This window comes from Pongo abelii, chromosome 19, assembly GCF_028885655.2.
Source record: "Pongo abelii isolate AG06213 chromosome 19, NHGRI_mPonAbe1-v2.0_pri, whole genome shotgun sequence".
Lineage (NCBI taxonomy): Eukaryota > Metazoa > Chordata > Mammalia > Primates > Hominidae > Pongo > Pongo abelii.
The window spans coordinates 92,365,350-92,377,812 of NC_072004.2; the positions used below are offsets into that span (position 1 = coordinate 92,365,350).

The following is a 12,463-nucleotide window of genomic DNA, read 5'->3' on the forward strand; positions in this document are numbered from 1 at the left end:
TCCTCCTCCTTCTTTTTTCCTCCCCCCCCCCCTTCGTCTTTGTCTTTGTCTTTGTCTTCATCTTCTTTGTCTTCTTCTTCTTTCTTCTTCTTACACAGGGTCTCGCTCTGTTGCCCGGGCTGGAGTGCAGTAGTGCAATCATAGCTCACTGCAGCCTTGAACTAGTGGGCTCAAGCGATTCTCCCACCTCAGACTCTCGAGTGTCTGGGACTGTAGGCGCGTGCCACCATGCCTGGCTGATTTTTTTTATTTTTACATAGAGACAGGGTCTCACTATGTTGCCCAGGGTGGTCTCAAACTCCTGGGCTCAAGGGATCCTCCCACCTCGACCTCCCAAAGTGCTGGGATTACAGGCGTGAGTCACCATGCCAGGCCTAAGTTTCCTTCTGCTCTGGTCTTTGTAGCAGTCTCTGGGAAAGGGGTTCACAGGCCAGGGCACTGATTACACTCTCCCCACCGCACTCCTATGCCCCGCCCGCTTTCCCATCCCTGCCGAAAGAGGACCTCTTGGGCGGGGCAGTCCAGGGAGGCCTGGGGCTGCCATTGGTTGTTTGGTTACCCCATTCCTTCTGCGTGCTCGGGCTGCAGCTCACACCCCCGACAACTCCTTCATGGGCTTCGTGTCCGAGGAGCTCAACGAGACGGAGAAGCGGCTCATCAAAGGCGGCAAGGCCAGCAACATGGCCGTGGTGTACGGCAAGGAGGCGAGCATCTGGAAGGTGAGCGCGGCCCCTGCACGCGGGAAGCACCAGCCTGCCTGGCACAGGCCCCCGCCTGGGTCCCACATCTCCTCCTTCCAGGATGCGGTGCCCACCTCCCGCCCCAGCCCTGCATGCTGGAAATGTCTCCCATGAACCAGTTCAGGACAAAAAGTTCCTAACTGCTATTTAAAGACACCCAGCCTGGAAGCTGACAGCTTGTCCCCCGGACTCTCTTAATAAATGATTCCTTAATTGAGGACTGTGACTAAATCTTCCACCCTCCCAAGAAACAGATCAATAGACAATGTAAGCCCAACAAGGGCGTCTTCGGTGGATGGGGGGTGGTCAGGCTAGACTTGGGGGTTCTGTGGGATGAGAGGCAGAGAGAAGCAGGAGAGGCTTAGAGATTAGAACCCCATCTTCAGGCTTGGGGGTCCCCAGAGAGGAGCTGCCTGCATGGGGTGTTGTCTGCGAATCATCACTAACCTGCTGTCTCTCTCTCTGTTCCCTGTGCTCCCCCTGGCCACGAGGCAGCTCCAGGTATGGAAACCGCTTGCCGCCTGCTCCCTCTACCCTCTGCTCCCTTCCCCTCTCCAGCAGCCGCTCCAGGAGTCTCTCCTCGTGATGTTCCCCTGACTCAGGCTCTCTAGGGCTTGTGGCTCCTGTGGATGGACCAAGGTGGGGAAGAGGGTGATGGGGACAACAGGGTCCTAGGAGCCGTCTTTCCTGGCTCCTCTGTCACAGGGAGGCAAGTCCCCAGAGGTCAAGGTCCTGCTTGGAACGGCCACAGGGCAGCCCCTGGGCGTGAGAGGGACCAGCGTTGGATGGGTTATTACATCGGGCAGGTGGCATGAGGTCAAGGTTAATAATGAAGATACTGATCAGGGGAAGCCCCTGCACCCTACATCAGGCCTGTTACATGATCATTGGATTTAATCACTCTCCCAGCTGTATTGGTTAGGATTAGATCCAGCTGTCGCAGGGAAACCCCAAAATAATTGTGATTTAAACAAGATGGAAGTATATTTTCTTTCCTGCTTGCAAATTTCAGAGGTGGAGAGGGCTGGTGTGGCGTTCCCCAGGGTCTTCTTACCTTGACCCATCGTGTTTAGTTTCCACCCTGGCTTTGCCTCATGGTTCAAGATGGCTACAGGCATTCGAGTCATTATATCTGCATCCCAGCCAACAAGGAGAAGGAAGGAGCAGAGCGGGACATCATGTTTCCCACACTGCTCATCAGCTCCATTTTGGCCACAGGGCCATGCCCACTTCCAGGGGATGCTGGGTGGCGTTATTTCCAGGCAGCTCAGCTGAATGTGCCCAGCCCAGTTCTGGGTTCTATGACTGAGGAAGGAGGAGAGAAAGAGGACTCAGGGGGATCTCCCCGTCTGGGTTGCGTCCACCCAAGAGGCTACTGTTCACTGAGAGCTTGCTCTGTGCCAGGCATGGTGCTAAGGGCTCACATGCATCTCTTATTTAACCTTCACACCATGAGGTAGGTGCTACATGTGATCCTGCCTGCTCTACCAATGAGGACACCAGGGCACAGTGGGTTAGAAGGTGACCCGTAGCTGGTAAGTGCCGAGCTGATGTTCCAGCCTACATCAAGCTAAGTCCAGAGCCAGGGGTGCTTGGCCCTGACTCCACAGCCTGTTCAGCATTATGAAGCCTTGGAGAATGGCAGAGAGAAAGCTTGGAAGCAGGAATCAAGGTCCAGGACCTCTGCTGAGATGTCAGAGGTCACTGTGGGGTGTGGAGAGGGGCGCTGGGAGGTGAGACTCCCCAAGCTGATTGCCACAGCTGCAGGGAAGCCAGGGAAGCCGTGGGCACTGGGCACTGGAGAAAAGGGCAGAGTCGGAGGGTCGTGGAACACACAGGATCTACTTTTATCAGAAAATGCTATTAAGAAACTGGCCCAAGAGAATGAGAGGTTATGAAGTCTGGAAAGAGAAAGGTTTTATCTCTAGTGCTGGAACTTCTGTGATAGCCCGAGGCAATCCTGTTCAGCTAGAGACCTCAGAGAAGCTGCTTCCAAAAAAAGACATCTTTGCTCTGGTATTTGTAACCAAAGGAAGTCAGAGGTGACTGGATGGAGAGAAAAATGAAAGCAGCATCCTGGGAGAGATGCCGTCCAGAGTTCAGGGGACCAGGTGGCCAAGAAGCAGAGGAGGAAGGAGGGGAGATGGAAGGTCAGGTCATTTATCATCCTTCCAGGGAGCAGGAGCTGGGGAGCCAGGGTAAGGCGTTGGGTGATTTTTGTGCTAAGCGGGTCTGTCTTATTCTGCATTCCCCAGAAAGTGGAGCCTGAGGCTAAGGCTTAGGTGCTATTTTAGTAGAGTGTAGTCCCAGGAAGCGAGGGTGAGGGACCGAGGGAATGAAGCAGGAAGGAGGCAAAGGCAGCTGGTTCAGGCCCGGGGCAAACCCACCCTCATCCCTGGAGGAAACATTCCAGGCCCTCAGAGAGTCATCTGGGTGAGCTTGGGTGGAACTTTTCAATCCGTAGGTGGCAACCCATGGATAAATTGTGAAACCAACTCAGGGAGTCTTGACTAGCCTTTTTGGTTCGTGTACAATTTTTTGTAGAAACATATGCTTTCATTTCTCCTGGGTAAATGCCTAAGAATATAATGGCTGGTTAATACTGTAGAAGTGTGTTTAACTTTTTTTAAAAAGGTGGTCATGCCATTTTATAGTCCTACCAGCAATGTAGGAGGCTTTCAATTCTTTAACAAATTCATCAATGCTTGGGACGGTTAGTCTTGTAAATTTCAGACATTCTAACGAGCATGGAATGGTGTCTTCTTGTGGTTTAAACTGGCATTTTCCTAATGACTAATGATGAAGATATTTTTGTGTGTTTATTCGTCTTCAGTATATCTTTTTTTTTTTTTTTTTTTGGTGATGTGTCTTTTTAAAAACTTTTACCCATTGAAAATATTAGTTGTTTATATTAGGTTGTTTATTTTCTTACTATGGAGTTGTTAGAGTTTTTTATATATCCTGGATCCAAGTCTCATATCAAATATATGCTTTATAAATATTTTCTTCCAGTCTGTGGCTTGTCTCTCTCTCTCTTTTTAAACATACATATATATGTAGATAGGGACAGACAGAGAGACAGGGTCTCATTATGTTGCCCATTCTGGTCGCAAACTCGTGGGCTCAAGCGATCCTCCTGTCTCAGCCTCTCAAAGTGCTGGGTTACAGGCACGAGCCACTGCGCCTGGCCTTGTCTTTCTCTTAACAGTGTCTTTCAGCTGGGAACGGTGGCTCACGCCTGTAATCTCAGCACTTTGGGAGGCCATGGCGGGGTGGATCCCGAGGTCAGGAGATTGAGACCAGCCTGACTAACAAGGTGAAACCCCGTCTCTACTAAAAATACAAAAAATTAGCCACATGTGGTGGCGCGTGCCTGTAATCCCAGCTACTCAGGAGGCTGAGGCAGGAGAATTGCATGAACCTGGGAGGCCGAGGTTGCAGTGAGCTGAGATCATACCACTGCACTCCAGCCTGGGCGACAGAGCGAGTCTCCGTCTCAAAAACAAACAAACAAAAAACAATGTCTTTCAAAGAGCAAAAGTTCTTAATTTTAAAGAAGTCCAGTGTTTTCTTTTATGGATTGTGCTTTTGGTGTTTCGTATTTAAGAAATCTTTGTCTAACACAAGGTTACAAAGATTTTTTTCTTACTTTTTTTGTATAAGTTTTATAGTTTTAGGTTTTGCATTTAAGTCTGTGATCCATTTTGCATTAACTTTTACATATAATAAGTATAAAGTTCTTTCACTTTTTTGCATGTAGATATCATGTTTCATGACCATTTATTGATAAAACCATCCTTCCTCCACTGAAATGTTTTGCACCTTTGTCGAAAATCAATTGGCCATACTGTGTGTGGGTCTATTTCTGGAGTCTGTATTCTGTTCCATTGATCTATTTGTCTATCTTGATGCCAATACCACACTATCTGGATTACTGTAGCTTTATAATAAGTCTTGACATCGGTAATATAAGCCTGCTAACTGTGTTCTTTTTCAAAGTTGTTTTGTCTATTCTAGGTCCTTTGCATTTCCAAATGAGTTTTAGAATCAGCTTGTCAATTTCTACAAAAAAAGTACTGGGGGTTTGATTGGGATTTCAATGGTTTTTTTTTGAGTTCTGGAAAATGAATATGAAAAATTGTGGAGATAATTTAAGATCAAAGATGACTCTATTTTATTCCAGAGAGAATTTACTTTTACTCTTGGCTTGTAGCTGGGGGCCCTAGCAATCTCAGATCACCTTAATCAATATAGTGATAGAGACAAAATTGATTCAACCCCTGCAAGGACTGGTCTAGCTCTGTTTCATCCTTTTTTCTAGGGGAGAATTCCCTTGAGTTCTAATTCCAAATATGGAGCTTCCATCAGAGGTCCCCCTCCTTTGACGAAAGAAGGGATGGACAGATAAGATGGATGGATGAGAGGATGGATGGGTAGATGGATGAGTGGATGGGTGGATGGGTGAGTGGAGGGATGTGTGAGAGGGATGGATGGATGAATGGGTGGGTGGATGAGTGGATGGGTGGATGTTTGAGAGGGATGGATGGGTGAATGGATGGATGGGTGAGTGGACGCATAGAGTGATGGGCGGATGGACAAATGGATGGATGGATGGATGGATGGATGGATGGATGGATGGATGGATGGATGGATGGTGGGTGGGTGGATGGATGGATGGTGGGTAGATGAATGGATAGGATGGATGGGATGGGTGAGAGAGAGAGATGGATGAATGGACTACAGAGAGCTCCACAGCTCCTCAGAGGAGCTTAGAGGTCATTAGGGGTTCGGCGGAGGCCAAGTGGCACCACATGAATCCATTTAAATGTTGGTCCCCCATAGGGTTCCTTTGGAAAGAAAACAGTTTCATGGCTAAAAGTAATCCTGAAGCCTCTGCTCTAATCCATTCTCTGCCACTCATAGGTTTTGAGGGCCAGAGAAGGGAGGGGCCTTTCCAGTGTCCCACAGCCAGTTAATGGCCAACCTGAGACTGGGTCCACATCTTCTGACTTCCAGACCAAAGGGATCTCCTCCACGGACTTTGCCTTCTATGGTTTGCATGAGGTTCCCATCTCCTCCTCTTCTTTTTCCAGGGGAAGGAGAAGTTCCTGGGCATCCTGAACAAATACATGGAGATCCATGGCACCGTGTACTACGAGAGCCAGCGGCCCCCCGAGGTGCCAGCCTTTGTGAAGAACCATGGCCTCTTACCGCAGCCTGAGTTTCAGCAGCTGCTGCGCAAGGCCAAAGTGAGCTCCCATCCCCCACACCATTCTCACACGTGCCGGCTGCAGACACTGAGGTCACCACCCATGCCTGCCAGGCCTGCCACCATCACTCAGGCCCCTTCCACATGTGAACATACCCCAGCATGCTCTGCTGCTCTGAGCTCCACATCTGGCCAGAGCCCAGGAACAGAGATGTGGGTGCCCACCAGGCAGGAGAGGGCCTATAGAGAAAGGGACCTGGGAAGGGCCAGCAGAGCAGCAGAGCTGTGGCTCAGTGATGGGGAAGTAGAGTTGGGCTGCCCATCTGCCCCCTTGCAGTACCAGTCCAGCCAAATGGACTCCTGGGTCAGGCCTAGCTTTTGGAGACACTGAGCTGGAGTGGTTGTGTGGGTGGGGAGAGAGGGGTCCTGGCTAGAGTGCCATTGAGCCACTAGTCCTGAGTGACTGCTTCAGGGGTCCCTGAGTTGTACTGCTGGAGCAGCAGTTGACACAGTGGGCAAAACCCTGACTGGACCTTGGAGTATCAGCTGAGGCTGGAGAGTCTCCAGCCAGCTTCTAGGCACTTGCCCACCCTCTTTTTTATGAGACAGCGTCTTGCTCTGTCGCCCATGCTGGAGTGCAGTGGTGCAATCAGGGCTCACTGCAACCTTATACTAGTAGGCTTACACAGTCCCCTCACCTCCTCCTCCCGAGTAGCTGGGACAATTGGCATACACCACCACACCTGGCTAATTTTTAAATTTTTTGTAGAGATGATGTCTTCCTACGTTGCCCAGGCTGGTGTCAAACTCTTGGGCTCAAGCGACCCTACCACCTTGGCCTGTCAAAGTGTTGGGATTATAGACGTGAGCCACTGCACCTGGCCCCACGCCCTCTCTTCATCTCACCATAGCTTCTTTCCCAAGGCATTTTGGATGTGTGTGTGTGTGTGTGTGTGTGTGTGTGTTGGGGGCAGTGGAGATGCTCCTGTGCAGTGAATAACCTAAACAACCTCACAGAACAGCCCTGGATTCAGAACCATTTATTAAGTACCTTCCAGGCCAGCCCTGTGCACTCCTAGCACAAGTTACTTAAAAAATAATAATTTTGGCCAGGTGCGGTGGCTCACGCCTGTAATCCCAACACTTTGGGAGGCTGAGGTGGGCGGATCACAAGGTTAGGATATCGAGACCATCCTGGCCAACATAGTGAAACCCTGTCTCTACTAAAATACAAACAAACAAAAAATTAGCCGGAGGTGGTGGCGGGCACCTGTAGTCCCGGCTACTCAGGAGGGTGAGGCAGGGGAATTGCTTGAACCCGGGAGGCAGAGGTTGCAGTGAGCCGAGATCATGCCACCGCACTCCAGCCTGGTGGTGACAGAGCAAGACTCTGTCTCAAAAAAAAAAATTTCAACTTTGTTTTAGGTTTAAGGGGTACATATGCAGGCTTGGTACCTGGGTATATTGCATAATGCTGAGGTTTGGGATATGAAGGATCTTGTCACCCAGGTAGTGAGGATAGTACCCAGTAGTTAATTCTTCCGTCTTTACCCCCTTCCTCCTCCCCACTCCAGGAGTCCCCAGTGTCTGTTGTTGCCATCTTTATGCGCATGAGTACCCAATGTTTAGCTCCCACTTATAAGTGAGAATATGCGATATTTGGTTTCTGTTCCAGCTTTAATTCACTTAGGACATTGGCCTCCTGCTGTATCCATATTGCTAAAAAGGACATGATTTTGTTCTTTTTTCATGTCTGCATAGTATCTCATGGTGTCTATGTACCATATCTTGTTTATCCAAGCCACCATTGATGGGCATTTGCGTTGGTTCCATGTCTTTGCTGTTGTAAATTGCCTCGCACAAGTTAGGTGCTGAATAAATGTTTTTGGGATGAGTGAGTGAGGTTCCTGGAGGTCTCTTGTAGGTGCGGGCCTGCAGCGTTCTTGGCCTGAAACCCTTGTTCTTTTCTTCCTTCCTCCAGAATCATAAATCATAGCCTGATAGAGCAAGAAGAGACCATTGATAATACCTAATTAGACCCCCTTATTTCACAAATGGGGAAACTGAGGCCCAGAGAGGGGAAGTGCTTGCCCGTGGCACAAGATGTTCTGGCCTGGCTTTTCCAGCCCTGTTATAGCTCAGATAACAGGCTGAGCAAAAATAATCGCTCCAGGCCCAGCTGCCTCCTGTGAATATCCCGAAGCCTAACCTTGTCCCCGGTATCCTGGGGCTTACTGGGCTGTGGCGGCCCAGCCCTTCCTGATCACCGCCCCCCTTGACTCTGCAGCTCTTCATCGGGTTTGGCTTCCCCTACGAGGGCCCCGCCCCCCTGGAGGCCATTGCCAATGGCTGCATCTTCCTGCAGTCCCGCTTCAGCCCGCCCCACAGCTCCCTCAACCACGAGTTCTTCCGAGGCAAGCCCACCTCCAGAGAGGTGAGTGGAAAGCAGAAGCATCGTGCTCCTTGATCAGGAGGGGCCGGGACAGAGACCCCTGCAGGTCCTGGAAGAGGCAGACTGAGATGTGGGGCAAAAGGAGATAGGACAAGTGGATGGGGTACCTTCCTTTGTCCCTGTCCCACTGGCAGGCACGGGGGCAGCTGTGATCTCTGTACCCTTGCCAGGTGTTCTCCCAGCATCCCTACGCAGAGAACTTCATTGGCAAGCCCCACGTGTGGACAGTCGACTACAACAACTCAGAGGAGTTTGAAGCAGCCATCAAGGCCATCATGAGAACTCAGGTGAGAGCATCCACATGCAGTTGAGACCACCACTAGTCCACACTGCTGGTCTTCACTCTGATTAGAAAACAGTGCCCCCCTCTGGGTGAGTTCAGACTTGCAGGCCTGGGTTGGCGAAGGTGTCCATCCCTCCCCTGGTCAGACACAGCCCTGAGCCAGGGCATGTGGATTGGAGAATGGAATGGGGGACCCCATTCATCTACTCAGGTGTGATGTGTGGGGAATGCCTTTGTGCAGTGAGCAACCTGCACAACCTTACATGGCAGTCCTGGATCTCAAATTGTTTATGGAGCACTTTTGAGGGCCAGGTGCTAAGTGAATGTTTTCACGATGAATGTGTGGAGGTTCTTTAAACTGCTGCAGGTGTGGGTTTGCAGCCTTTACACAGCACATTTCAAAATATAATGTGCACACAGACCATCTGTTAAATGCGGGGCAACGCTTTGAGTAGCAAGGGGGTAGAACACCCTGGGTCTCCAGCGAACGTGGGTGCTGGTGTGTGTAGGTGCACATGTGTGGGCTGGGTGAGAGTGAGGAGGGGCTTGTGCCTGATGCTCATCTCCACAGTGGACATGTTTGTGGCTTTTGATCGTGCCTTGTGCTTGGCTGGTTCCTTCATTCTGGGGAGGCTCAGACCCGGTGAATGAGAGAGCCTCCTCTCACTATGGTTCTCCTGGATCCCCTTCTTGCTATAGCTCAGATAACAGGCTGAGCAAAAATAATCGCTCCAGGCCGGGCATGATGGCTCCCGCCTGTAATCCAGCACTTTGGGAGGCCGAGGCGGGTGGATTACTTGAGGCCAGGAGTTTGAGAGCAGCCTGGCCACCATGGCAGATTTCTCAAAGTCAGGGACTGTCTGAGATTGGATTCCTCCAGGAAGTAACACGAAAACAGGGATTTTAGCAGTAGCTTATTTGGGAGGCAACCCCAGGAAGCAGGCACGGAGGTGCCAGGTGAGGCAGAGTGTGTATCAGCAGGTGGCACCTGGAGCTCATCACCACGGGGGCCTCTGCAAGATGGGGTAGGTCACATCCCAGAGCTGTCCTGCCCGAGGAGAAAGAGGCTAGGGTAGGTATCCTCCTCTTCCGTTCCACCTGCGGCTGAGGGTGGCGCCTGGGATGCCAGTTCCTGACACTTTCGGCCTGCACACGGATGGGCTCAGCAGGCCAGAGACAGCCCTGAGGTGGAGTCACAGGTGACTGAGGGTGGGGCGCTGATGGCCCTGCTGCAGGGAGAGGTTATGTGACCTTGTAATGCTGGATCCTAGCAAAGCACCAGCCTAGACAGAGTGGGGAGGGATAAAAAGCTCCCTTGCTAGCTCTCAAGCTGGTGTTGTCCCCTGTCCTGGGCTGGTGGCTTAAGTTCTGGCAAGGCCTTGTAGAGCAAAAACAAATAGAGGCCAGGTGCAGGGGCTCACACCTGTAATCCCTGCACTTTGGGAAGCTAAAGTGGCCGGATCACTTGAGGCCAGGAGTTCGAGACCAGCCTGGCCAACATGGTGAAACCCCATCTCTACTAAAAATACAAAAAGAAATTTAGACAGGCATGGTGGCACACGACTGTGATCCCAACTACTCAGGAGGCTGAGGCAGGAGAATCGCTTGAACATGGGAGGTGGAGGTTACAGTGAGCTGAGATCATGCCATGGCACTCCAGCCTGGGTGACAGAGCGAGACTCCATCTCAAAAAATTTTTAAAAAGACAAATAGGAACTTGGCCCCTTGGCCACGCCCTAGGAAGAGGGCCAGGTATTTGACTGGTACCAGCTTATAGGCTTAAATTGGGCTAGAAGTACCAGTGCCAGGAAGGAGGCCTCATGTAGGGACCTCAGTGCATAGGAAAGAAGAGTGAAGGGGGGGTTAACTGATTAATTTCACTGCTGGAAACTGACCAACCCCAGCCCCCTGTATGGGGAAGCTGGTAACAAGGTGTACAGGTAGGGAAGGGGGCTCCTGTCACTCCACAGTCTCCTCCAGCTCCTTCTCCCCACTTCTCCACCCACCTCCCTCTGCTCTCCTCCCTCTCCCCTCCCCTTGCAAACCAATCCTCCAAGGCTTCTCCTGCAGAGGGGCTCGGGCAAGGCTGGGGAGGGGGACTACATAGACTTTTCCAATGTGGGGAGCAGGGTTTGGCCCAACCTCCAAGACACATTGTTAAGCTGAAAGAGCGAGACACTCCACCCTGTGGATAACTTGCCCCCCGGAGGCCCAGAAAGCGGGGTTGGGGGAGGGCTGTGTGTGTGAAGGTGCTGGGATAGTCGCGGGTATTTCTGGTTGGACACAGAAGAAATTGGTAACTGGGGGACGGACTGAGTGTCTGGGGTGAGAGGAAACTTCCCTTTCATTGCTTTCCTGTTTGATTTTTTTTTTACATGAACATCTGTTTAATTTTGTTAATTAGTTAATTAAAAAATAACAATTACAAAAGGATTAAGGAAGCAAGGTATTGCAAATCTGACCAGCTGAGATTTGTGCCGGGCCCCAAACCAGCCGAGGCCCCTCTGGCCTTCAGACCCCTCCCTTCTGTGGGCCCCACCCCTCCGCATAACGGTTCACCCCCTCTTAGCTCACAGCAGCTCAAAAACGTTTATGTGCCCAAGAGTCACCCGGTGGAGGGCCTTAAATGCAGATTCTCGAGCCCATCCCGCACCTTCCCATTTAATAGGACCCAGCTTCGCGTGGGAATCTGCATTTTAAACAAGAACTCTGGGTAATTCTAATCATCCCATTTTATTATTTTTTTAAAATTTTCTTTTTATATTATTTGAATAGAGACAGGGTGGGGGGGGGGGTCTCACTTTGTTGCCCAGGCCAGTCTCGAACTCCTGGGCACAAGCGATCCTCCCGCCTCGGCCTCCCAAAGTGCTGGGATTACAGGCATGAGCCACCATGCCCGGCCTAATAATTCTATTTTAGAAAACAGATTTAGGGACAGCTAGTGGAGGCTGAGAGCACATGAGGGCTGCCATCATGGGGAGTGGCTTGTTCTGCAAGTCACGTGGCCTTTTACAGGGAGAGGGAGGGAGGAGCGGCCAGGATGGGGAGAAAGGTGAGAAGAAGAGGTGAGAAGAGGGAGGTCTAAGACACAGCGAGCCAGCCCCCAGCCTGACAGCCATGGAAAACCAGGGCCCGGCACCCCTTCTGTGTCTCTGCACCTCCCTGGGTTTGCCTGTGGACATCTCTGTGTCCAGAGCAAGGCCATTCAAGGTGATGCCAACACCGGCCTCCACCGAATGACAGCACCCCTCCCTGCTGTCATTCCCGCAGGCCAGCAGTTCCCAGGCAGGATCAGCACCTGTCACTCTGTCAAGACTGATTAGGGCGCACACCTGTAATTAGACCTAATGGGGGTAATTTCCAGGCCAGGCAGGCTGGCTCCTCCGGCAGGAGATTCGTGGCAGGCGGAACGTCGTCATTGGCTGTGAGTGTTTGCTTCACACAGGGACCTTTGAATTATCTTGTGACAAGGGCTTCAGACACAGGAGTAAGAGTAACTCAGAGATTTGCTGTCACGGAGCCGGGGAGCGGCATTTGGAAGGGAAAGCTCTTCTCTGGGGAGTTTTATTTATAACCTGGGAGTGAAGCCTTGTCCCCGCAAGACCCCCAGAAGTGAGTGGGGCTCAGAGGCTCCCGGGACTTCGTCATGAGTGTTTAGGGAACCAGCTGGGGCAGCAACTGGCTGCCAGGGTCTTCTTGGGCCATCGGCTTGGGAATGAGAGCAGGTCGGGACAGGGATGTGCAGAGCACTGGGCTTCAAGGCTGGGCTGAGGATGGGA

The 12,463-nt window shown here is 51.3% G+C and overlaps 1 protein-coding gene across 1 annotated transcript in view; it reads left to right on the top strand.

Moving 5' to 3' along the window:
- Positions 1 to 12,463, top strand: part of MGAT5B (alpha-1,6-mannosylglycoprotein 6-beta-N-acetylglucosaminyltransferase B) — an 80,193-nt gene that overhangs the window by 61,848 nt on the left and 5,882 nt on the right. The window contains exons 11-14 of the mRNA XM_024235037.3: positions 589 to 719; positions 5,834 to 5,989; positions 8,237 to 8,383; positions 8,572 to 8,688. Coding sequence (XP_024090805.1) covers positions 589 to 719; positions 5,834 to 5,989; positions 8,237 to 8,383; positions 8,572 to 8,688 — 551 coding nt within the window. The remainder of the gene's footprint in view (positions 1 to 588; positions 720 to 5,833; positions 5,990 to 8,236; positions 8,384 to 8,571; positions 8,689 to 12,463) is intronic.